We start from the raw sequence: 27,148 nt of genomic DNA, 5'->3' as shown, positions 1-27,148 counted from the left end.
GTTTGCGTCCTCGGTTGCCATCCTCGCATATACCTCCCTCGCCTTCTCAGATAGATGGCTCACAATATGGCCGACCCACAAGCTCTCATCAATGCCACCGGGCAGCCAACAACTTCTCCGCCATCTCCAGATACGCTTCTGGCTTCGTGTCTCCCGTCCAGTCCGGCAAACGAACATGAACAGTTTCCGGGACTCTTGCAGCAGACCCCTCTGCCCGCGGTCGTTCAGTCAACATTCGCAACTCATGCTCTCTGACGTGTTCAGCTTCTGCTGCTGCCGCACGCCTCTCTCTCTCTCTCACGCTCTCTCTCTGCTGCCGCATGCTCTCTCTCTGCTGCCGCAGCACGCTCTGCCTCTGCCCTGTCATTCTCCCTGTTATACATGTCAAGTTGTTGAACCGGAGTCAGCCCGGTCCAGAAGGGCGAACGCATGCATTTAGTCATGATGGAATCGCTTCCTAACATATCGGGTTTAGTGACTGGGTCAAGGCTGATTGCGGTCGCTCGCATCGCCACCCACGCGACTTGTCAACATGATCAGGTTGAACTCTCACTTCTCTGGTCGACATAGCTTGGCTACGAGTTATCATAAGACAAGGCACAAAACACAACGCTCAAACACAACGCTCTGTTGGGGAAATACGACATGAACTACACAATATCACCACCGCACATCAAATTGCCAATGAGAAAAATACCACGTACAAATACTCACGTTTTTTTTTTTTTGTCGGTTGTTTGGAGGGATCCGAAGCTATTCACTTATTCGGCAGTGAAGCACCACCCAAGACAGCGTCCCACGGCGAGAAGGCTCCTCCAAGACGGCGCCCGCTGGCGAGAAGGCTCCTCCACGACGGCGTCCGCTGGTGAGAAGGCTCCTCCAAGACGGCGTCCGCTGGTGAGCAGATGCAAAGAAGATGCAGATGCAGAATTCCCGTCTCAATTCGAATGTCTCTTACTTGAATGATCCTAGGACGAGCAACCCATTTGTCGCGATCCCGGCTGTGAAATGGTTCCCAGCACGGAATACGGACGTTAATGTCCGGGCTTCAAGTAGTCCACGGAGTGGACAGAGAGAACTCAATAAACACAATTGTGTTTTAAATCGGCCTTCTAGGGGTAAGGCACGATGCTTTATTGGCTCGATCACAAAAACCCTAAATGGTAACAGAATGGAATACACTGCACAAAGCCTGCAGGAACTGTCGGCCCCAGAAGCTCCAAACAGGACGCAGGCAAGATCACTCGCGGTTCCAATCGACGATCTCCGGGACTCGGAGGGTAACAGAGTGGAATACACCGCACAAGGCCTGCAGGAACGGTCGGCCAGCAGCTCCAACACGACGCAGGCAATATCTGACTCACGGTTCCAATCCACGAGATCCGGGAATCACTCGTTCTCTTCCGGAGTTACTCACTCGTAAAATACAGAACGGTAAACGATCAGCCCAACGCGGCTGTCGTGAAGATTAAGGGAAATCCCTTTATCTATTTCCCACTCGGAGCCTTCCAGTCGCGTCCGTTGCATAAGATGGCGACCGCGCTCTCTGGACTCTCCACCAATCACGTGCCGAATCGCCTCCCGATCGCGTGAGGCTCCAAGGAGGCCACGTCACGCGGTGGGCGGGGCACCAAATCTGGGTGAGAACAGGTGGTTTCACCGGTGGTTTCTCACAATGTATATATATATATATGTATATATATATGTATATATATATATATGTATATATATATATATATATATATATGTATATGTATATATATATATATATATATATATATATATATATATAAATAAAACAAGTGGAACATGTCTTTCAATCCTGACAAATCTCACACTCTTACAATGTCTCTCCGAAAAGACCGAATGGACAACCCTCCCATCCACTTTCTGAATAATCTTCTCCATAAGTTCTGTCACTCAAGCTTTTGGGTCTCACTATCTGCCATGATCTTTCCTGGGAAAACCACATTTCAAATCTGGCCTCCAAAGCCAGTCGCCGACTGGGCATCCTCCGTCGTGCGAAGTCCTTCCTTGGCACACCTGAGCTCCTCACCACATACAAGGCTTTCATCCGCAGCTCAATGGAATACTGCTCTCCCCTCTGGGCTGGTGCACCTGCCTCACACCTAGCTCGTCTTCACGCTGTTGAAACCAAAGCGTTCAGAATCATTGGAATCTCCCGCGATGAAGCTAACTCCAAGGGCCTTTCACTCACTCACCACAGGCAGGTTGGTGGTCTTTCCATCTTCTACCGACTCCTCTCTGGCCTTGCCCCCCCCCCCCCAGCTCTCTCTGGGCTCTGTCCCCCAAATATTCCTACAGGTCGCACACGATCTACCTGCAACCCTCTTATGGTTAAACTGCCAAAATCAAGACTCTCTGCTCACCTTCACTCCTTCATTCCTCTTTTCTCCCACCTCTGGAACAAACTCCCTCACTCTCTTCAATCCCACTCCACCCTCCAGGTCTTTAAAACAGCTGTTCACCACCATCTCTTATCTTCCCCCATCCAAAACCTTGATCTTTTCTACCCCCGCTAATTTCACCCCAAATCCACCTTTTTGAAATACCAACTTCTGTCCTGGAAGTCCTTGGTGTCCTTGTGTTTTATACTTCTCCCACCCTCCCCCCCTCCCCCCCCCCAACTCCCTTCCCACGCCTCCTCCCCCCAAGCCCTATCCCTCCAGAACATCTCCCTGCTCTCAAATGTTGTGTTTGTGTGCTTCCCCTTATCTCCCCATCTTGTCTTCTGCTCCCTCTTTTTATATATTTTGTTTGTCTGGTTGATTTGTTTGTGAAATAAATGTTAGCTCTTTCACGAGCCTCGATTCAGTCTACAAAAAAAAACAACATATATTTCGGTGAGGATCCAGATACGAGAATTTAAGTGATTCTTCACCATTGAGATTAAGGTCAATTACGATGGTATATATATATACAGTCACGTGAAAAAGTAAGTTCATCCCATGTAAAGTTTTGACTTTTTCAACATATTTCAACTGTTACGTGCTCCTCCCCAAACCCCGGTCACGGTGTACCTCCGAGCCCCGAGAGGAGTCACGGCAGAAAGATGTGTTATTCTGTATGTCAAAGATCAATGGTGAAACCACACCAATTGTTACCAACAAACAAGTATTGTATTAATATCACACAAGAATAACAGTACAAAAAACAATAGTAATCAATTGTACAACAAATATATCGTTCATATGATGGTACCATCAGTTTCGTACAATATATCTCACTGTGCTCCAAGTGAGCGAAAAGAACATCCCCAATGTCTCTATCCCGGCTTCAAGCCAAAGTTGATCCACGCTCCAGTGATCGTCAGAACGATGTCGAATCGAGACCAGAATCCCGTTCGGTTGACAGTGACAGTCACGCTGCCAAAGATGCGTAAAGGTGCCCTCAAGGCGACTTGGAAATCACCCCTTTGGATATGGACGTTCAACGGCTCCCTTTATGGCGAACTGCAAATTTCCACTCAAAATCCACGTTACACACACACACACACCAGCTTAACTTCTGGATGCGTTGAAATGGTTGAAGCGAGGCAAAGAGCCCACAGTGATGCGAAATCAGCCGCGAGACAAAAACGGCCAACGGGCCTCTTCTCGAGGCGCAACTGCCCTCAAACAACGATTCTCTTCGGAATCAACCGCAAAACCTGACACGCAGGTTGATCTGTCACAGCGATAACAACTCTGTCGCAGGAATCCCTTTCCCGGGAAACCCAAAGTTCACTCGTGACCCTCGTTCGCCAACGTTTGCTCAAGACCTCGAAGCAGCTCGGCTTCTTGTCCAACTCACTCGCTCCGCCTCCTTTTCCTCTTCTTCCTCTTCGTCTTCGTCCGGTCCCGGTTTCTTTAAAAACATTAACTTTTTTTACCTTTTGAAAATAGTAATCTCTATTTCACTTAAACGACAACAATAGTAGTACATGCAACCAAAAATGTTTACAGTGGATGAGAACCACAACAACGGAAGTGACAAATCCGTAACACTTCCCCCCCCCCCCCCCCCCTCAAGAAAGAAAGTTTGAACATAGTGAAAAACTTTCTTTGCAAGCAAAAACTCTTTTAACAAACAAAAGTAAAACTCACCCCCAAAAGATCAATTCACGTGAATAACAATAATTAATATTCCCCAAAATAAAGCAACAAAACTTCCAAACAACCCACAGGAATTTCCAAAGTTAGTTCACTCTGGATAAATCATCAGCAACGACATTGTCCCTGCCCTTTACATGCTCAATTTCCAAGTTGAACTCCTGCAAAGCCAAACTCCATCTCATCAACCTCTGATTTTTATTTTTCATTTTTTGAATGAAGGTTAAGGGGTTGTGATCAGTGAATCCAAAGCAAGGCAAATCTATAGCACTTTTTGAAGGAGGCCGAGCTGAGAGCCAGGTTTCATGGTGGTTGGGTAGTGAGGCCTGGAAGTATTCACTGCATCGACGCATTTAGGAACGTGGAGTTCACGGGTTAATCCGTGTAGGAATCTTGGCTCGGCTGCTCCTGAGCACTCAGTGCTTCCAACTCTTCTCTTGATCATAAAAATCATAATCACAGTTGTAGAGTCGAGTGCTGTAGTCACGTGAGTAGCGGTCCCCATCTCAGCTACCACCGTAATAGTCATCCCGTCGAGAGTTGCCAAAACTGCGCTGCTGCTGCTGGGAGCCTCCGTAGTAATCACGACTGCGGCCGCCACCAAAACTACTACTCCCACCCCGGGAGCCATAGCCACCCCTGAAACTACCTCCACGTTTTCCTCCTCTGTAGCCCCCTCGACGCCCATGGCCTGCCTTCTCTACTGTTATGGTCCGACCATCCAAATTCTTGCCATTCAAATCCTTTTCTGCATCTTTGGCGTCCTTTGTGTTTTCAAACGTGACAAAGCCAAACCCTCTCGACTTTTGCGTCTCCCTGTCTTTTATCAGCAGCACTTCCAAGAGTGGTCCATATTTGCCAAAGATAGAGTCCAGAACATCTTCACTTGTGTCAAAGTTCAGTCCACCTACAAAGAGCTTGCCAACATTGCCTCCATCCATGACTTGTGTGTGCTGACACTTAGTTTCAGGGTACTCGACAAGAAGTGCCTGTGCAAAGCCTGACGTCAGTACCTTCTCCTTCTCTTCAGAGCGCTTCCTACCCATAGCACGAGTCGCGGCACAGGATGGAAAGATACCCGGAATCTCCTGCTCTAACTGTGTGGTGTTATTTTCCATACTAGGCTTTTCAACAAACATCGGATTACCAGAAACTCGACCACCGGCCAAATCATTCCCGATAACAAAAGAGATTCCCTTTACAGGAAGAGTGGCTTGTAAACCTACGGTGACCGGTCCTGACACCAAATCAGACTCCAAATGGATGACATGGTTGACATTATAATCTATTATTGAACATGCAGTCATCTTTTCGTGTAAGGAAGTTGCTGATTACTTTGTTGATTGTGTGGGCTACTGTTTTTTATGCCTCCGCTGACAAAGGCTCCGAAGGCATTATATTTTTGGGTTGTCCATTCTTCTGTCCGTCCGTCCATGATAGATTTTCGTCACTGTGATAACTTAAGAACGGCTGAAGGGATCTAAGTCAAACTTGTTACAGGTATCTATATAATAATACCGTAAGGACTCGACTTTGTTATCCCTTTTACGCCGCACCCAGTGACCCGATGCCCACGGCACTAATGCATTTTCCATCTACGAACCGCGCTCTTTGTTTATCACGTACAGCCATACTCGAAAAATCTGAATTCGCCGACTTTGGGACCCAAAAGCATCCGATTATCGGCCGATACGACGCCATCTTACGACACCATCGTATTGGCGTCTGCTGGGCGAAGGCGATGCGAGCCGTCCGCTGATTCGACAGTCGAGTGGTGTGATGGGTGGTGTGAACCAAATGGTCTTTTTATTCCCTTGAACATTTTAAATTAGGATATATAAGGAAACGTCTTTATCGTCATTTTAATAAAGTTAAATGGAGTGACGTTGCGATACTCGGGGTGCGTTGCATAAATCCTCGTAACTCAGAGAGGTGTAGCAGGTGGCGAGACGTAAGGAAGCTTAAAGATAACGAGCTGAAAACAGACGAACGATATGTCAATCTCTTTCTACACCGAACGGAAATAAAAGTATGAGAGCGGGAAGGCATGGCCTGAGCACTTCGAGCAGAGAGGACTGATTGGACTTAACTTAAAGAGAAAAAATTGGAGCGTAACGGAAGAATAAGATCCCATGAGCGCTCCCCTATGCCATCCATAATGGTACACTCTATCCATACACCACATCCTCCCTTCCGTGGATGTTCCACGGGTTTCGGCTAGTATATTATGATTCAAATATGAACTGATAAGTTTTCGACATAAAAAAGTCAAAGGTCAGAGGTCATGTCAGGTAAAAATGTGATACTTGAGAACAGCTGAATATATTGAAATCAATCTTGGTCCAAGTATGTATAATGATGTAAAGAAGAACTGATTATACTTTTGGGTCAATAGCTCAAAGGTCAGAGGTTATGTTTGGTAAAATCCGGTTGCTACGATAACTTTTGAACCAATAATGGGTTTTTGACCAAACTTTACATAAGTATTTGCATTATCTATATTATGATGCAAAGATCGTGCCTTCGATATGGTGTGGCACCCCACTCTACTCACCAAACTCTCCTCCTCTGGTATCCATGGAAATCCCCCCCTTTCCCACGCCTCCTCCCCCCTAGCCCTCTCCCTCCCACAGATCTCCCGATGTCAAAGTCAGAGTAAGCAAAGACTTAATGTGGGCCGACGCATATCGGTCGTTGCGACGTCAAATTATGTCTTTTTTCTTCTTCTTCTTTTCTTTACTGCCCGTTTACTAAAAATAAGTTTATTTTGTTGTAACCTTCTTCCTGCTCTTTCAGACGTTGACATTCCATTTCTTCCACAGATGAACAACTGAAGGCAGTCGACACTCTGATTGACTCGATGAAGCTTGTTCAGGATGACGACGAGAACGATGATTTGTTTCCCGTCAGCAGTAAGACAAACCCACGATTCCAGAGACTTTTCCAGGTTATCCTCATAGTCCTTGGCGTTTTTGGTGGGCAATTAAGCAACTAGTATACCTGACCACCGAGAAGTAAGGCAAGACTATAAATGTGACTGCGTTTGTCCATCCAGTTTCATAAAACGCTTTTATGAATAAAATATTTCCACAAGCATTATTTTTTGAAGATATATTGATTGATGTGAAAGTTCAGCTTGTTTTAAACAAATGCTGCATTGTGTCCAATTATTTCTCTAGAATGCCAGGCTTAGTTATCCACCATAATACCGAACATCTGGTTACATTTTTACAAGAGATCCTTCAACAAATTGCAGAACAATTAAAATGCTTTTTCATACCTTTGCCTCTAATATCAGATAATTAAAAATGTACTTCTCAAAACTAAGAATGCTCTGCTTTTTAACATTTCATGGATGGCTTTTATGTTTGGGATAGAATAGTAAATTTAATCCATACCTCTGGGGTGTGTGCAAACAGTGTCTACAGCACAAGGCCTTTTACCCCAAGAAGCCCCTTCCACCTATAATGCCACGACTCTTGGAGATGTTGGACCCCCCGACAGAAGTGATTGATGCCTCAATACCTGCATTAAAGCTCCTGACCCAGCTCTTTCCCCTGAAGCCCATTATTAAACGCAAAGAAGCAAATATTGGCCAAGATGTTCTCCAAGAAAGGTGTGTTGGCTTTGGGGTGTGGGGGATTGTTTGTGAGAATTTAAGAAGCAATTAGGTGATTGAAATTAAATGTACCTTGAATTTTGCCCGTTTTGCATTGTCATGTGTTTTGCTAAGCTTTTTGTTCTTTTACATTCTTTTTCATCCCAGCCATTGTTTCCTTGTTTCCCTTTTTATTTTGCTTATTTTTCTGGGATGTACTCAGTGATATCCTGAAGCGACCCATGAAGAGGGCTCGTCTTGACGACGACGGGGAAGAATTGAATTTGGAAATGTTAGCTGAAGGTGACGTCACTAAGGCACGTTCCCTGCAAATATCACAACCTCAACCGCTACTCACTTGTAGTAACCAAGAGAGATGCTTTATTAACCGTCTGCACTTTTTCCTGGTTTTATTGATTTTTGTTTTTTTCCCCGGCTATACATGAATCGTTGAGGAGGCCAAGTGCTTTCATTTTGACTGTTTGTTTGGTCGGGTTCCCACATGCTTTCAAATATTTACCTGCATTCTCAGGTTAATTCCAGGAAAGCAGTAACTTGAAAGTGGCGTTGCTTTATTGGTCTCCAGCCGTGTTTCAAAAACATACAGACAGTATTAAGACTGCATCGGCTGAAACATTGAACTAATAAAAGCTGGTGCTCTTCCAGGCCAAAGATGCAGATTTTTATTTTCTTCAAAAGAAAGGATACATTTTATAGTTCACACATTGTAGAGCAGCTGGGAGTGACTTGCGGTGTATTTTTAATTCATACAGATAATAAGCACGGAATTCCTTGCACTTTCAGGCATGGAGACACAGGTGCAATGTCTATGCAGTCAGGCTGTCAGACTTTACCTTGCATCTTGCTCCGACGCCGTTGGAAAGAATGTAATCAATGGTCAAAGAGGAAATCTTTTTGTTTTGTATAACTCGTTTAATAAAAAAAACTTCTTGGGAAATCCTTGGGAAAAGTAGTTAAAACAACTGAGAGTAATACAAATCTGGCCGAATGCCACTTCCCAGAGTGCAGGCGCAACTGTAATTTTTCATTGTTTTTGTGAAATTTGCAATGGCTGTTTTTCTTGACGGCTAATTTGTTTAATACTTCACCATTCGATGACAATTTAACCTGACACGGTGACGTACTGATTAGGAACAACCGTAGGTTGGCAATCGCAGGGCAGAATTTGATGGGTCCAATCCCTCCGCCTGCACTGAAGTTCCTGTTCAGAGAAATTTCACTCCCTGTAATCCTGAGTTTTTCTCTATTCACATAAGTGATTATTTATTTGCAATAATAGATTCAAAGCCTTTGATTTCATGTCAACACTGCTGCATTCGGAATGACAGTTTATATTAAAAGAGACAACCTATTATTAAGGCCCCTCTACTTCCTGGCTACTTACCACCCAAGTGTTCCTCTCTCTCGTCAAATTCTCTGCTGCGTCCTCGGGCAGTTTTGAACACAAACGCGGAAGCAATATCTTGACATGTTTCATTTGGTAACAATGGTTTTCTTCCTTTCAGGTTGGAACTGTGGAACCGGCAAAGGATTTCTGTATTCTTGTGAGACAAAAGGAATTGTTTACATTCCAAGAAGGTTGGTATCTTCTTAATTATTCTCCATACCCCTTGGTTTTGAGCTCCAGTCTCCAGGAAATATTGCAAGAATGCAGATTAACAATATGGGTTTTTTATTCAACTTGTAGGAAATCGATCGGAGTAATAGCTTGCAATCTGTGATGCACCTCCGAAGATCGTTGAGCACCCAAGGTCGCTACCGTTGTCACGATTCCCAAATGTTTTTCATGTCGCTACAAATGTGTTTGGAGCGCCGCATTACTTTTCCACTCCTTTCCTGAGTACTAATGTTTAAACAACTGTCTCTCATCTGCGGCCTTTGGTGTCTTGCCAATCCTGGTGCACATGGAGCCGCAGGCCTGTGTGCACTTGGCCTACGCTCACACTCTGCTCCATGGATGGATAAGGCCTTCCCTTGTGTGTAATGGAGGGGAGGGGGTGGAATGTAAGCAGAAACCTTGACCAGGTGCATACCCAAGGCAAAAAAGAACTTTCTCTCTCTGCTGTGATGGTTAATATCAACTGCCAGTTCAAAAATAGAAATAAAAAACGCTTGTATGGGGTTTATTCCTGGGAGATCAAACGTGTCTTGGTGATGCTGATATTTGTTTTCTCTGATCCAGCTGGTTTAGTTCCAACCATGACAATCTGTGGCATCCTCCACCTGTCTTGCCCACTGACTTGCAGCAACAGCAATCGGAGCTTCATTGAGATGACACAAGTTTAGCCGTATTGTGGCTGATCATGTTTCTTTTGTTGTACAATGTGGCCGTATTGTGGCTGATCATGTTTCTTTTGTTGTACAATGTATCGAACACCGTAAACCAAAATGTGCGTTGCGCTTTGGCTACATGAACTTGCATGTTCATGAACTTGCTCATGAACTTGCTCTTTCATGAGCCTCGATTCTGTGTACAAAAAAAAAAAAAAAATTGGAAAGCATCGAAATATAAATTACTGTGGAGTATTGGCAGGGAAATGGAAGGTGGACGGTAGGGATGCAAGATCTTTGGTTGAGATGTGTACATTGGAAATGTAAATTATCATGTAAATAGGCTTTTCCTGTGTGCAGTTTTTTGTTGTTGTTGTTTATTTTTGTATACAGAGTCGAGACTCGTGTAAGAGCTAACATATTAAACATGAAAACATGCACGGACACATAAAACATACAATTAAGGGAGCGGGAGACAAGAGGGGGAGAGAGAAAGGAAAGCGTACAAGCACAACAACAGTAGAGAACAGGGACATCGGTAGATCTGTGGAGTGGAAGGGAGAGGGCTGTGAGGAGGGGAGGAGGGGTACACGGTATAAAGCAAATGAACACTACTAGGAATTTCAGGAATAAAGTCGGAGATTGAAAGAGGTAGAAAGAGGTGAAAGAATTTCTCATGTTTACTTGTGATACTGGACATACACTAGTCTACCAAATGTCATGGGACACCACTTGCCTACCGGTCATGAGACGTACCCATACATTAGTCTGATTTGCCCATATGAGGATGGCGTCTGCGTGGTACTCAGGTCTTTGGAGACTGAGGTTTATGGTCACAAATAAATGAAAGCAGAGCCGCCGATCCAGATTTTTCCTTCACTTTGGACGTCAGAACCACGTACTGCCAAATAATTTATTCATGACCATTCTAAGTTGGTTAAATCTCAATTTATGCACATGAGGTTGGCATCGTGTCACATTTAGGGTCAGTGCTGCTCCTTTTGTTTGTATACCAGAAACACCCACTCCCTTTGGGTGTATTGTATTGGTATTTGGGTGTATTGGCAAGTCGTCGCCCCTTCCCTTCCCCCCATCCCACCTCACGGGGTTTGGGGATAACAGTATTACCAACATGTATGCGATTCTAAGTGCCCCCCTTGGGGTAGGGGGGGGGGAGGGTTTGGCCCAATGTCCCGGCCATGGGTACCACAAACACACATGCAAAATTAGGTGATCTGACCAGCCCTGTTTTTTTGTTTTTTTCCAACGATATTCAGATGTACTGTCATACATAGACATACAGAGAATTACCTTATTTAATATGGTAGGATTTGTAAGTGTACTGTGTATATGTATGTATGTATGTATGTATGTATGTATGTATGTATGTGAATATATATATATATATATATATATGTATATATATATATATATATATATATATATATATATATATATATATATATATATATATATATATACATATATATATATATATATATATATATATATGTATATATATATATATATATATATATATATATATATGTATATATATATATATATATATATATATATATATATATACTGTATATATATATATATATTGTTACAGATTCGTCACTTTTAAGGGTTTGTGGTTTTGTTTGTGGTTTTCACTTTCACTTTGTCACTGTTTCACGTTTGGTTTCACGTCACTTTGTGGTTTTCATCCACTGGAAGCAATTTTGGTTTCACATACTATTATTGTTACAGTTTGAGTGTGAAATGGAGATAACTGTCTTAAAAGATAAAAATTAGTGTTTCGAAAGAAAAATGAAATGGATCGGGAGAAACCGGAAGAGGAGGAAGAAGAGGCTGGAGCGGATTGAGAGATCGGGAAAGGAAGGCCGATCTGCTTCGAGGTGTCGAGCGGATGCTGGTGGACATTGGTCACGAGCGAATATTGGTTTCCCCGGGAAAGGGATTCCTGTGACAGTGTCGTTATTGCTGGGGCAGATAAACCTGCGTGACGGGTTTTGCTGTTGGTTCCGAAAGTGAATCATCGCGGGAGAGCCGGTACGCCTCCATTACGGGCCCGTCCGCCATTTCACCTCGCACCAGCCATTTTCACCTCGCACCAGCGATTCGCTTGGTTCTCGTGTGTGTCGTGGATTTCGCTTGGGAATTCGCGGTTCTCCGCTTGGGAACTGCTGCTCGTTCATGCCAGCGTCATTGTCTGGTGAACCGAAGGTGTGAATTCCCAGTCGCCTTTTGGGTGAACTTTTGCCTGACCGACGTCGGCCCGACCTCACCCAGCGGCTCTTCTGCAGCGTCGACTGTCAGCCATCCTGGGTTCAGGTCTCAATACGACCTTTTTCTTGTGATCACTGGAGCATGGATCGACTTTGGCCTGGTGTCGTGACAGTGACTTTGGGGGTGTTACAGTTCGCTCACGTGGAGTACCGTGAGTTATTGAGTTAAGAAACTGGTGGTACCATCATAGGAATTATATGGTGTTTGCTGTGCTATTGAGGTTCTTGTACTTGCACAAGTTGTTATTATTGTGTGATTTTAATGCAATACCTGGGTTTTGTAACAACTGATTGGTGTGGTTTCACCATTGGTCATTGGCACACATAATAGCACATCTTTCTGCCGTGACTCCTTTCGGGGCTCGGAGGTACACCGTGACCGGGGTTTGGGGAGGAGCACGTAACAATATATATATATATATATATATATATATATATATATATATATATATATATATATATATATATTGTTGCGGATCTCGCCGCCGGCCTTCTCCCCTTACCAAGGGGGGATTAGCCCCCTTGTCTTTGAATGGCCGATGGGACCCGGGACCTATGACGTCCTTCCCGGACAGCGCAAAATAGGGTCGTAGGACTAGAATCACTATTACCTAATTACTCGCGCTAATTCCCAGTCGCCTTTTGGGTGAACTTTTGCCTGACTGGCGTCGGCCCGACCTCACCCAGCGGCTCTTCTGCAGCGTCGACTGTCAGCCATCCTGGGTTCAGGTCTCAATACGACCTTTTTCTTGTGATCGCCGGAGCGTGGATCGACTTTGGCCTGGTGTCAGGACAGTGACTTTGGGGGTGTTACAGTTCGCTCACGTGGAGTACCATGAGTTATTGAGTTAAGAAACTGGTGGTACCATCATAGGAATTATATAATAATAATAATAATAATAATACATTTATTTTATATAGCGCTTTTCAAGAAGCCCAAAGGCGCTTTGACAGAGTACAAAAAACAAGTGCAAAAAGACAAAAATCAATAGGTAAATAATCAAAGCAAAAGGAAGGAGAAGGAGAAGGAGAAGAGATAGTTAGGGGTTAAATGCTGTGGGTTAAATGTTAAATGCAGTGTTGAACAGGTGGGTCTTGAGTGATGTTTTGAATGTGGTGAGTGAGGAGGAGTCTCTGATGGTGTGAGGTAGTGAGTTCCAGAGGGTGGGAGCAGCGATGGAGAAGGCCCTGTCCCCCCAGGATCTGAATTTGGTCCGGATGGGGGGGGGGGGGGGTCAGGAGGTTGGTACCAGCAGAGCGGAGGTTGCGGGTGGGAGTGTGTCTGGAGAGGAGGTCAGTCAGGTAGGATGGGGCCAGGTTATGGAGGGCTTTGTAGGTCAAGAGGAGGATTTTGTACTGGATTCTCTGGGGGATGGGGAGCCAGTGAAGCTTATAAAGGATGGGGGTGATGTGGTCACGGGTCCGGGAATGGGTGAGTAGACGGGCAGCGGAGTTCTGAATGTATTGGAGTTTATTGGTGATTATTGAGGGTGAACCAGAGAGGAGGCTGTTGCAGTAGTCCAGACGGGAGGTGATGAAGGCGTGGATGAGGGTTTCTGCAGCCGTGGAGGAGAGGGATGGACGGAGACGGGTGATGTTTTTCAGGTGAAAGAAGGCTGTCTTTGTGATCTGTTTAGTGTATTTGTCGAAGGAGAGGGTTTGGTCAAAGATGATGCCAAGATTCCGGATGTGAGGGGAGGTGGATACTGGGAAACCGTCGATGTTGAGGGCAAAGTTATGGGTGGATTTGGTGAGCGTTTTTGGGCCAATGATGATTATTTCAGATTTATCATAGTTAAGTTTGAGGAAGTTGATTTGAAGCCAGGATTTTATTTCAGTGATGCAGTTTGTCAGGATAGAGTGGGTGGCGGTGGAGATGGACTTGGTGGAGATGAAAAGCTGGATGTCATCGGCAAAGCAGTGGAATTGGAGACCATGACGGCGGATTAAGTGACCAAGGGGGACAGGTACAGGATGAGGAGGAGGGGGCCAAGAACTGAACCTTGGGGGACACCTTGGGGGAGGGGAGCAGTGGGGGATTTGCAGTTATTGATGGAGATGAACTGGCGTCTGTCAGAGAGGTATGATTTGATCCAAGAGAGGGCAGTGCCGGTAATGTTAAAGGTGGTTTCAAGTCGGGTGAGGAGGATGGTGTGATTGATGGTGTCAAAGGCAGTGCTGAAGTCTAGGAGGATGAGAATGTTGAGGTTGCCGGCGTCAGAGGAGAGGAGAAGGTCATTGGTGATTTTGAGGAGAGCAGTTTCAGTACTGTGGTTGGAGCGGAATCCGGATTGGAATGTTTCATACAGGTTATTGGCAGAGAGGTGATGTTTGAGTTGAGTGGCTACAGCGCGTTCCAAAACTTTTGACAGAAAGGGTAGGTTGGAGATGGGTCTGAAGTTGTTTTGGGTGTCAGGGTTTAGTCCAGGTTTTTTCAGAAGCGGGGTAACAGCAGCAATTTTGAGGGATGGTGGGACGATGCCTGTAGACAGGGAGGAGTTTATTGTCGCAGTGATAAGTGGAGAGAGAGCAGGAAGGGAGGCCTTGACAAAGCTTGAGGGGATGGGGTCAAGAGTGCAGGTGGCAGTTTTCATTCCTATGAGGAGTTCAGAGAGGTCAGTAGGGGAGACTGGGGAGACCTGAGACAGAGGTTGGCAGGATAAGGGGGGGCAGGTGGTTTGAGGGGGTGCGGGTGCGGTGGTGGTTAAGCTGTTGTAGATGTTGTCAATTTTGCTTTGGAAGAATGAAAGGAAGGAGATGCAGTTTTCTACTGTGAATGACTGGGTGGTGGTGTTCAGGGGGCTGAGGAGTTTGTTTATTGTAGAGAAGAGTGCTTTTGGGTTTCCAGAGCCAGAGTGGATAATTTGAGAGTAGTAGGCGGAGCGGGCGTGGGAGAGGGCATCTTTGTAGTGCTGTAGATGGTCCTTTGTAGGCTTGGGAGTGAACTGTGAGACCTGTTTTATTGCGGAGTCTTTCAAGTGGGCGAGCACGAGTTTTCATCAGGCGGAGTTCAGGGGTAAACCAGGGAGCAGAATTGGTGAAAGAAACCGTTTTGGTTTTTATAGGCGCAAGCTGGTCAAGGCAGGAGGAGAGAGTGTGGTTGTAGTAGTCAGTGAGGTCAGAAGGGGTGTGGAGGTCAACGAAGGGAGAAGTGGACATTTTTTCAGAGAGGGTGGATGAGAATGAGGTAGGTGAAAGAGCGTTTAGCTTCATCATCCGCCAAACTAAGGACTAAGTCATCCGCCAAACTAACACTACCGCCAAACAAACACATGCGCCAAACTAAGACATCCGGTAAACTAACACATCCACCAAACAAACACATGCGCCAAACGAAGACATCCACCAAACTAACACATCCGCCAAACAAACAAATCAAACAAAAAAACAAAATCCGTTCAAAGTTTAGTTTTGGCGTTTAGCTATATGGTGTTTGCTGTGCAATTGAGGTTTTTGTACTTGCGCAAGTTGTTATTATTGTGTGATTTTAATACAATACTTGGGTTTTGTAACAACTGATTGGTGTGGTTTCACCATTGGTCATTGGCACACATAATAGCACATCTTTCTGCCGTGACTCCTTTCGGGGCTCGGAGGTACACCGTGACCGGGGTTTGGGGAGGAGCACGTAACAGAAATTGGGGGCTTGTCCGGGATAGAATTCCCTAACATTCCCAAAATTCCCAAATTTGGAATTTTCCAACATTCCCAAATTTTTATTTCTGAAAATTTGGAATTTTTTGTGTGAAGGTTAACAGGTGCTAACTAATAGTCACAATGGTGTTTGAAGTAGAAAAGTTTGCGACGTCCCCTAACGAAGCACATTTCCAGGCGTTAAAAAGATCGGAACTCATGATATTGGCCAAATATTATTACTTGGAGGTCTGAGTTAGTATGAAGAAAGGTGAGATTCAGACATTGGTGGTAGAATCTCTAGTGGGACAAGGAACATGGGAAGAGGTAGCTTTGGATTGATTACCAGAGGAAAAAGGAAATCTGGAGCTCCGGAAAATGGAGATGCAACTGCACAGCCAGGAAAGGTTAAAAGAGTTGGAATTGAAAACAGAAAAGGAAAGAGCTGAGGAAAGAGCAGAACAGGAACGAGAACTCGAGGAGAGAAGAGCAGAGGAAAGAAGAGAGGAAAGGAGAGCCGAAAGGGAGTTAAAGGAACGGGACATGGAGTATCAGAGGGAACTTAAACTCAAGGAGCTTGAATTACTGGAGGAACGGAGAAAAGTAGTATCCATGCCGGCTAGTTCGACAACCAGTCAGAACTCTTGGGATGTTGGTTGGCATGTGAGGCTGGTTCCACCCTTCAATGAAAAGGAGGTAGCCAAGTTCTTTTTACACTTTGAGAAGGTGGCTCAAATGTTATAATGGCCTGTGGGGTCCTGGACTATGTTAGTACAAAGTGTTCTGGTGGGTAAAGCTCAAGATATCTATTCGGCTTTACCGATTGACCAATATGCAGATTATGAGATAGTGAAGAAAGCCATTCTCAAAGCCTATGAATTGGTCCCTGAAGCTTACCGACAAAAATTTAGGAATGCCAGGAAGAGGGAGAGTGAGACCCATGTGGAGTTTGCCAGAATGAAGGAAACTATGTTTGTTAGGTGGTGTGACTCGAAGGAGATTGGGAAAGACTTCAACCGTTTACGACAATTGATCTTGGTGGAGGAATTCAAACAGTGTGTCCACGTGGACATTAAAGTGCATCTGCATGAAAAAAGGTACCGGAGTTGTATGAGGCAGCAACAGTGGCAGATGACTATGCCTTGACACACCGGATGGGGTTCCACAAACCTAACTTCCCGCCTAGAGTTAGCCAGGGGAGTTACGGTAAATCAGGTTCGGAGAACAAATTTTCATGGAGGCGGCCTCGAGAGGACTATGGGGAAAAATCTGATACCACAACTTTTAGGGATCAGAAGACTGCAGTTCCAAGGCAGACCTATCTTCCGGGGGGCCCGAGGCAGACCACGAGTTTTTCCTCCGGGCCTACTTGCGCTTTTTGCAAGAACCCTGGGCATTTGATGTCCCAATGTTACGCCCTGAAAAGGAAAAATCAGGAGCGGGGTCAGACGAGTGCAACTCCGAATGCGTTGGCCAATGCGAGAAATCGTCCTTGGAGGACAGTGCCTTGTGAAGGTTCCCGTGCCAAAGTTACGGCATCACAGAACGACCTTGTCCAAGAGGGTTACAAACCTTTTATTTCCGAGGGGTTTGTGTCACTGGATGGGGACTTCATGAACCAGAGACCTGTTAGGGTATTGAGGGACACAGGAGCACATCAATCTTTGATGCTTGAGGGCATTTTGCCCTTGTCGGAGAAGACGGCAACTGGGGTTAGTGTTCTCTTACAGGGGGTTGGTGGCTATGTTAAAGCTCCTCTTCATGTAATCCATTTAAAGTCTGAGTTGGTGTCAGGACCGGTCACTGTGGGGTTACAAGACACTCTTCCTGTAGAGGGAATCTCTTTTATTATCGGGAATGATTTGGCCGGGGGTCGAGTTTCTGGTAAGCCGATGTTGGTTGAAAAGCCCAGTATGGAAAATAACACAACACAGTTAGAGCAGGAGATTCCCGGTATCTTTCCATCCTGTGCAGTGACTCGTGCTATGGGTAGGAAGTGCTCTGAAGAGAAGGAGAAGGAAGGTGATGTGGATTTGGGTTCCATAGGGATATTGGAGGAAAAGCCTGGAAGAGATAATAGGAAAGGGAGTGACATTAAGGAACCTAAGGAAAAGGTGGCATCTGGACCGGGGGAGAAAATTTTGTGTCCGTCGGAGACATCTGGGAGCGAGGCTGAACAGGCGGTGCTTGTCCGAAGGAGACTTGTTGAAGAACAACACAGAGATTCGGAGCTCCTCAGTTTGATTGGTAAAGCCATTACAGAGGAAGAGGCTATAAAGATACCTGTTGGTTACTTCATGAAAGGGAAAATACTCATGAGAAAATGGAGACCACCGGAGGTGCCAGCAAATGATGAGTGGAAAGTTCATTACCAAATTGTGGTGCCACCACCGTACCGGAAGGAGATATTGAGTTTGGCGCATGAGACACCTTTGGCCGGGCACCTTGGAGTGAACAAGATATGTGACAGAATTTTGGTACATTTTTTCTGGCCAGGATTGCGACATGATGTGGCGGAGTTCTGTAAATCTTGCCATTCTTGCCAGCTGGTGGGAAAACCTAATCAGAAAGTCCCTTCTGCACCTTTAAAACCAATTCCAGCTTTTGAAGAGCCATTCAGCCGTGTCATTATTGACTGTGTAGGCCCTTTACCTAAAACTAAGGCTGGACATCAGTATTTGCCGACCATCATGTGCGCTTCCACGAGGTTCCCAGAAGCGGTGCCTCTTAGAAAAATTACTGCGGCAGTTATTGCGAAGGCCTTGATTAAATTTTTCACTTTGGTTGGCCTACCTATGGTCATCCAATCTGATCAGGGTTCCAATTTCATGTCAACACTTTTTCAGCAAGTGGTACACCTGTTGGGAGTGGAGCAAGTAAGATCAAGTACCTACCATCCCGAGAGCCAAGGGGCCTTGGAAAGGTTTCACCAGACATTGAAGAATATGATCAGAACGTATTGTTTTGAACGTGACAAGGATTGGGATGAAGGAATACCATTAATGTTGTTTGCTACGAGGGAATCTGTTCAGGAGTCATTGGGATTCAGTCCTTTTGAACTTGTGTTTGGACACGCAGTTCGAGGACCATTGAAATTGGTGAAAGAACAGTGGCTACAGGAGGAGTCGCAGTCAACAGTGGTAGAGTATGTGTCAACGGTTAGGCACAGATTGGCAAAGGCTTGTGAAGTTGCGAGAGGAAACTTGAAAGTGACACAGGATAAAATGAAAGCGAGACATGCCAAGAAATCTCAGATAAGAAATTTCAGTCCTAAGGACCGAGTGTTGGTGTTGCTTCCTGTTGCAGGTCAGCCACTACAGGCTAGGTATTTTGGTCCCTATGCAATCGAAAGGAGGGTTAATGAAAGAGATTACGTGGTGACAACTCCCAACCGACGGAAACAGCGGCAGCTGTGTCATGTCAACCGACTGAAGAAATATTATGAGAGGAAGCCTGTGGAAAAAATGGTTCCTGTCTCACCTATAGTCGGGGTGCAAGAGAATCCAGAGTTAAATGTCTTCACTGATCACAACCCCTTAACCTTCATTCAAAAAATGAAAAATAAAAATCAGCGGTTGATGAGATGAAGTTTGTCTTTGCAGGAGTTCAACTTGGAAATTGAGCATGCAAAGGGCAGGGACAATGTCGTTGCTGATGCTTTGTCCAGAGTGAACTAACTTTGAAAATTCCTGTAGGTTGTTTGGAAGTTTTGTTGCTTTCTTCTGCGGAATATTAGTTATTGTTGCTCATGTGAATTGATCATTTGGGTGTGAGTTTTACTTTTGTTTGTTAAAAAGGGTTTTTGCATGAAAAGAAAGTTTTCACTATGTTCAAACTTTCTTTCTTGAGGGTGGGGAGTGTCACTGATTCGTCACTTCCGTCTTTGTGGTTTTCATCCACTGGAAGCATTTTTAGTTTCACATACTATTATTGTTTTATTGTAGGTAGGTCTTATTATTGTAGGTCCCTGGTGTTGGGCTAGCGGCTAGGGTGCCAGCTTAGGATCCTAGGATCCTGGGTTCGAATCCCGGTCGATCGCTGAATTAACGCCAGGGGGGTTGACTCAGCCTGTCATCCTTCCGAGGTCGGCAAATTGAGTACCAGTTCACTGGTAATTCCCTGTTTGTCATAAAAAAGGCGACAAAAAGGGTTGGCGGCAGGAAGGGCATCCGGCCGTAAAACATTGCTTCAAAAAGGGGACCAAAAAACAACAACAACCACGGTCCCCGAAAAAGGCCAACCCCCGCTTGCGGGGAAAAATGGCCTCTAAAGGTGGTTTTTTTTTTTGTTTGTTTTTTACTATTATTGTTACAGTTTGAGTGTGAAATTGAGATAACTGTCTTAAAAGATAAAAATTAGTGTTTCAAAAGAAAAACGAAATGGATCGGGAGAAACCGGAAGAGGAGGAAGAAGAGGCTGGAGCGGATCGAGAGATCGGGAAAGGAAGGCCGATCTGCTTCGAGGTGTCGAGCGGACGCTGGTGGACGTTGATCACGAGCAAATATTGGTTTCCCCGGGAAAGGGATTCCTGTGACAGTGTCGTTATTGCTGGGGCAGATAAACCTGCGTGACGGGTTTTGCTGTTGGTTCCGAAAGTGAATCATCGCGGGAGAGCCGGGACGCCTCCATTACGGGCCCATCCGCCATTTCACCTCGCACCAGCCATTTTCATCTCGCACCAGCGATTCGCCTGGTTCTTGTGTGTGTCGTGGATTTCGCTTGGGAATTCGCGGTTCTCCGCTTGGGAACTGCTGCTCGTTCATGCCAGCGTCATTGTCTGGTGAACCGAAGGTGTGAATTCCCAGTCGCCTTTTGGGTGAACTTTTGCCTGACCAACGTCGGCCCGACCTCACCCAGCGGCTCTTCTGCAGCGTCGACTGTCAGCCGTCCTGGGTTCAGGTCTCAATACGACCTTTTTCTTGTGATCACTGGAGCATGGATCGACTTTGGCCTGGTGTCGTGACAGTGACTTTGGGGGTGTTACAGTTCGCTCACGTGGAGTACCGTGAGTTATTGAGTTAAGAAACTGGTGGTACCATCATAGGAATTATATGGTGTTTGCTGTGCTATTGAGGTTCTTGTACTTGCACAAGTTGTTATTATTGTGTGATTTTAATGCAATACCTGGGTTTTGTAACAACTGATTGGTGTGGTTTCACCATTGGTCATTGGCACACATAATAGCACATCTTTCTGCCGTGACTCCTTTCGGGGCTCGGAGGTACACCGTGACCGGGGTTTGGGGAGGAGCACGTAACAATATATATATATATATATATATATATATATATATATATATATATATATATATATATATATATTGTTGCGGAACTCGCCGCCAGCCTTCTCCCCTTACCAAGGGGGGATTAGCCCCCTTGTCTTTGAATGGCCGATGGGACCCGGGACCTATGACGTCCTTCCCGGACAGCGCGAAATAGGGTCGTAGGACTAGAATCACTATTACCTAATTACTCGCGCTGCCCAGAAACGAGGAAATAATCCCCGCACGAATCACGCGTGCTGAGACGCCGAGCGGTGCGTACACGCGATCCGTGCCGTTTACTTGGTGAACCCGGTTCTAGCGATCTTACTCGTACCACGCTTAGCCAATGGAGAAATCACACAAGCGATCGAATTGGGAAGAAAGGAAAGCAGGATTTATTTACACTATTTAGAATGATTCCAGAAAAGAGGACACAGTGCAGCCTTAAAAACAGTCTTAGCTTAATCCCAGGGACAAACGGGCCCATCTCACACACAGACACACTCACACGGGGCTTGCAGCTGGGAGATGATGGTCCGCGTCCAAGGATGGCTCCCGTGCAGCTCCCTCCGGCCTCCGGCTCATCCCGTGCAGACGGTAAGTAGAGGGGCAGGAGCTCTCCGCGTGTCGTTTGGTGCACACGGGATAATACGGGGCGAACGGTAGGGTCTGGGCTCTGGCGGTTGGCGGTTATCACTGGCGTTATTACCGCATTCACTCGCGTGGCTGAGTAAGCGCTGTTTGCCACCGGCGCGTCTGGCTGCCTTTCCTTCGGCGCGTACGTTATACTGAGATACAGTGCAATGCCTCCAAAGCGAGCGCTGCGAATCGCGTTCTTCACAGTCCTCTCGCGTGCGCTCTCCCCTTGCGAGTTCTCTCGTGCAAATCAGTCCTCCTCGTTCTCCCTCGTGTGCTCTCTTGCTCTCTCATAAGTCCTGTTCACCACTCCTCTTCAAGTCCTTTGTGCAATGACTTTTATAGGCACACCCCGCGAACCTTCTAGCACTTACCAGACGCGCCTTACCACGCCCTGTCACGCCATGCCGTTAGAGCCCTGGTTGGCTGGTGGCCCTTACCGTCATCGCCTCTGACGCGCTGCCTTGACGCCGCCCCACCCCGACCCCGCGCTCCTCCCTCTTAGGCCTACCTCGTGTTACTCGACTAGTGAGCGAGCAAAGGGCAGAAAACGCTGCTGGCAGCCAAAGCGTAATAAATGCTGCGCTAGCCAAAGCGTAACAAAAGAGGGGGTCAGCCAAATGGGGCATGGGATCAATTATGCCCATAGAGGTGGAACTTGGAGGGTGGTCGCAAAATGAAGGGACCTAAACTCATGTCTTTACACAACGCAGATATTACTAGGGGAAATGGCCTATACTTACACATACTATGACATAACTAATACTACAAGGTGGCCTACGTGTTGCTCGTGGACTAACTATGGGGGGCAACCCTTTAACCTTTAATGATCAATATGTGCCAATCTCAAAACCGTAGCAATATATTGTTATGGCCACGGGCCTACTTACTAAGAGGGGGTTATCCTCGGTTCCCCTTGGACTTACCGAGCCTGAGGCTACCACGCACGAATAACTTTGTGCCGCAGCAGATTGCTAGTCAACCACGAGCGCCAATCAGTTAACCACGTGCTGTGTCCGCCGTCTGTTATCGTTTAACTCGTGGTCAATTGGGCTTCTGGCCGGAGAATGCGCCCTCGATATGCACCAACCCTTTCTTAATTATTAATTATTTAATGTGGCTGAACAGCACTGGATCAATGGAGGAAACGACGAATGCGGACAGATTGGAAATGAACGCCAACAAGGAATTTATTACAATTATTTCCAAGGCACAAGCAGGCTCGTGCAAAAAGGGAGGAGGGAACTCAAGGGCTTGAATGTTCAAGGTGGGTGAGGAAGGTACACACAAAGGGAACAATGGGGGTAATGCAAGTTCAATATGTACAAGGAATCGCAAGCAATGAAGGTTGCAACGATATTTACAAGCAGGAAAGAAAATGGATGAGATTCAGACTTACGCTCGGCCTTACCTACCAGCGATTACACAGCCATTCACGGAAGGTAAGATAAGAACAGAAAGAAAGACAGTGTGAGGGTGAAATGCCCTCTTTCCTTACTGGGCGGAGCAGATGTGCTGCCGTGACCCAAACGCTAAAGGAGGGGTAAAACTGAGTAATATTTGTAGTGTCTTATTATGCGGTGACTGTAGAGAGTACAGGGTGTCGTGCGTGTCATGTGTGTAGATGCATGTAGTGCAAGAGAAAATGTGAAGATGCGTCATCAGTTGGTGGCCGCTTCAGAGGAGTTGGGCTGTTGGTGTGTGTGTGAGAGAGAGAGAGAGAGAGAGAGAGAGAGAGAGAGAGAGGAGAGGAGAGGATTAGAGAGGAGAGAGGAGAGATGAGAGATGAGAGATGAGATAGATATAGAGAGAGATATAGATTATTTGGAATATGAAAGAAAATGCAGTGCTGCTTTGATTATGATTTAGATAATTACAACAACACCAATTGTGTAGCTCATTTGTATCTTCAATCCTTACAAGATACAGCTTTTTACACCTCATCCTGAATGTACACGAGGCCCGCTCTGCAATACTAATTTGGTGATCACACCTTGTGCTGCAGCTGCACAGCAGCTTGAGGAATGTGTTCTGCGGTTCCTGGAACTCCACAATTCTCTCTACTATGCAAAGACCCTCGATTGCCTGAAAGCTTACCGGGATGAAGCGAGAAAGGTAGAAAATGTCTTTCGCAATTTTGTTCAAATGCAAGTAAAAACTTATTACTGGCATGGTGCAGAAGAAGCACTGTGTCTATCATAAATCATGTTTTCGATTTCCTTCATTTTGAAATAAAATGCTCATATTGGTCTGTTTGATGTTCCTCAATCATCCGAGTACATACCAACGGCTTCCGCAATAACCTTTCAAATTTGATCGGTCTCATCACAAGAAATTATACGTGTTAGAGGAAAACCAAAAACAGGTTTAGAATCAACGTCCCAAGAGCTATCTAGCCCACCTATAATTATATCTGAAGAAAAATACTTGTTGGCCAGCGTTGTTGATGCAAAATTTCATTATGAAAGTCCCAGCCGGATCCAAGAAACAGCTTGTACGTTGGCAGAAGAAAGAGAGCAAAACCTAAATTGTGGTTTAGTACTCATAGGGGTGTAATATCTAGACCTTTAACCTAGAGGGGTGTGATGTAAATATGTAAATGCACCTTGCTTTGGGCTATCTAGAGATGGCAATTTTGGTGTTTGGGACAAACCTCAGTCAAGTTGTGGTAAAAATGTATATAATTAGGTCACGACTTAAAAAATTAGGTCAAGATAAAATAATTATGTCAACCACACATGCGTTTTATTCCCATTATTGATGCAAAATTTCATTCTGAAAATCCTCCAACATTGGCAGAAAAAAGGGAGACAATCCTAAATGGTGGTTTAGTACTCTAATGGGTGTAAGACCCTGACCTTTAACCCGGAAGGTTATAATGAAAAATAAGCGTAAATGTGCCTTGCTTTAGGCTATCAAGCAAAGTTAAGTTCAATTTAGTTTTTAATCAGACAAACCTTAGTCGAGTTATGGTGAAAAATGTTAAAATTTCTATAATTAGGTCATGACCGTAAAATTAGTTTAAGGTCAAAATTACGTCCACCCTGCGTACTTTCTATTCACATTATTGCTTCAAAATTCCATTCCGAAAGTTCCACGATACATCTCAGAAATTGATACCGTTTGGAAATGTGGAGTGTGCTGACAGGATGGCCTAGAGGTACGCACACTCACCTCTAAGCTTTCTAGCCTGGATCCGAATCCCGACCCAGCTATAAACGGTCAGTTCAATGTTTCACAGGTCGGGTGATTCATCAATGTGTGTGCCTTCCCTCGGATGGACGTTAAACTGGGTGTCCTGTCTGCCAGAATGGGTTGGTAGACGTTAAAGATCCCATGGTGTCTTTCGCAAAGAGTAGGCAAATATAGCTACAACAGCTATACCTTCTAAACTATAACGGGAGGCTTAAATATAACACTGAGTTAAATAGCCAAGATATACAGTAAATGCAAAAGACCAAAAAGACCAACTGTTTAGCTCAGAAATATGATGCTTACCTAGCATGGGTGCTTATGGGCTTACCTAGCATGCTTACCTCCATTCATTTTCTGTGAAATCAGCTGTCCTTTGGAAGGGTTATCAAGGTGGGTGTTTTGCCTGCATTGTTGATATCATAGGTCCTCTTGTATCTTTAGTAAATGGCAGTAAGGTTTGGGTCCAGTACCATAGGCCATTTCCCAATTGCAAGTTTCGTATGGAGACGTGCCACATACACATTTTGACCGTGACTTGTCCGAATGCACCGAAATAAAAATTCTTATTGGGGAATGTCCCACAAACTACTTAAATTAAATAAAACATGAACTGTTCCTGGAGTGTGGGTTTTCATATTTTACAGAAGGAAATCACCTTTTAGATTATTTTTTTTCTTAACAATGAACAAAGGCTCATGGAGGAGTTACTTGTACACACCAATTGTGGAGTAAAGACATTAAGAGTCATTCGTGTATTTTTACATTAATTACAAGGACATTAAGAAATATGGGCAAATCATCATGGTGTGTGGCATTTAAACCTGTCCTAACATAATGCGCTGTGTGCTCGGATGGGAACCGCAAACAGGCCAGCCCGACATTTTAAACATGAAAACCTTGTGTTGTTGAGCAAGTTATTTACTTTGTTCTTTCATTTTGATTTCGACAACTTGAAAGTGTACGAGCAATCAAATAACTATTTTATTACGAGGTCATGATTTGTGTTGTTTTCTTTGGCTTGGCAGTGCCGTCCACCTGCCGTGACTGTGGGCCTATTGCAAAATAGTGCGGCGGCTGCTTTGGATGCTGTTGTAAAGCTGCCTTTTACTTTCACCTCCTGTTTCAGGAAAAGGAACCTGCGCTGTACAATGCCTTCCTGCAAAACATGAAGAATTCTGTGAAGCAGAAATCGTTGCAAGATTTCTGGAAATTGCTCGTGCAAGGTTGGTTGTGCAAGGAGCCTCAGCTGTTGCCGTTTTCCTTGCCAAGTTATCTTGGCCTCGAGTTTCTCACCGGCCTTTCTCTCCATGTAATATCCTCTCACTTGGTGGCTGGTCAAATGTGTGGCAGGAGGGTTTGGGAAATTGTTTATAAACTATATCTGTATATTTATTACTGTGAATGTTAGCCAATATGTTCTCTCGAATACCACCCGACTTCAATGTACATTCAGCCATTCATCGTTGTAAAATGATCTGCTTCTCCTATGTTGAGATAAAACATATATAGCTTACAAATCACGGACTTTTTATTTTTCTTTTTTTCCCTATATATATTTTTTATATTTAAGGCTCCAGGCATGGACTATATTGCCCTCATCGAGGCCAGACCTTAAATAAAAGAGAAGAAAAGTGTATGATGAAAAGTGTATCATTTTAGTTTGTAAGAAAGAGAGATTGAAGCTAGACCGGTAGCTGTAGTTTGAGTGAGACAGAAGGTAAGACCAACAATCCTGGCACGTAGAGTGCAAGATGGTTCCGGGCACCACTTTAACGCTCCTAAGTCAGAAAGGTAGTACTACCCTGAGTGGTTGCTGTCTACAACCTACTTCCTAAAAATCCGGTCCAACCGAATGGGTGTTCTTTTGAAGACACCATCTCCTTACTGGATGGTGGTTGCTCCCTAAGGTTGCTCATCCCCCTTTATGTGGCTCCTGAAAGCGCTCGCGCACACACAATTAATGACAGAAACAAACATGTAAATAGAGACACGAGACAACACAGCACTTGACGTTACCTCCCCAGAACACTCTAGGTGCTGGCTGTGCCACCCCGTGCCAGCACTTTTCACTCTGCTGTCAGCGGGGCATTTTTGGGTAGATAAAACCCTAATGGGATGCCAACCC

The 27,148-nt window shown here is 45.1% G+C and overlaps 1 protein-coding gene across 2 annotated transcripts in view; it reads left to right on the top strand.

The window, feature by feature from the left end:
* The window catches only part of XRCC5 (X-ray repair cross complementing 5), a 156,447-nt gene that overhangs the window by 119,944 nt on the left and 9,355 nt on the right, over nucleotides 1–27,148 (top strand). For both annotated transcript variants that reach the window (XM_078785549.1, XM_068127466.2), the window contains 6 exons: nucleotides 6,935–7,059; nucleotides 7,532–7,728; nucleotides 7,934–8,027; nucleotides 9,237–9,309; nucleotides 23,834–23,943; nucleotides 26,150–26,246. In XM_078785549.1, coding sequence (XP_078641675.1) covers nucleotides 6,935–7,059; nucleotides 7,532–7,728; nucleotides 7,934–8,027; nucleotides 9,237–9,309; nucleotides 23,834–23,943; nucleotides 26,150–26,246 — 696 coding nt within the window. The remainder of the gene's footprint in view (nucleotides 1–6,934; nucleotides 7,060–7,531; nucleotides 7,729–7,933; nucleotides 8,028–9,236; nucleotides 9,310–23,833; nucleotides 23,944–26,149; nucleotides 26,247–27,148) is intronic.

The sequence above is a fragment of the Myxine glutinosa genome, chromosome 10 (genome assembly GCF_964187855.1).
Source record: "Myxine glutinosa chromosome 10, kmMyxGlut1.1, whole genome shotgun sequence".
Classification (NCBI taxonomy): domain Eukaryota; kingdom Metazoa; phylum Chordata; class Myxini; order Myxiniformes; family Myxinidae; genus Myxine; species Myxine glutinosa.
This window is presented reverse-complemented; position numbering and strand designations above follow the sequence as displayed.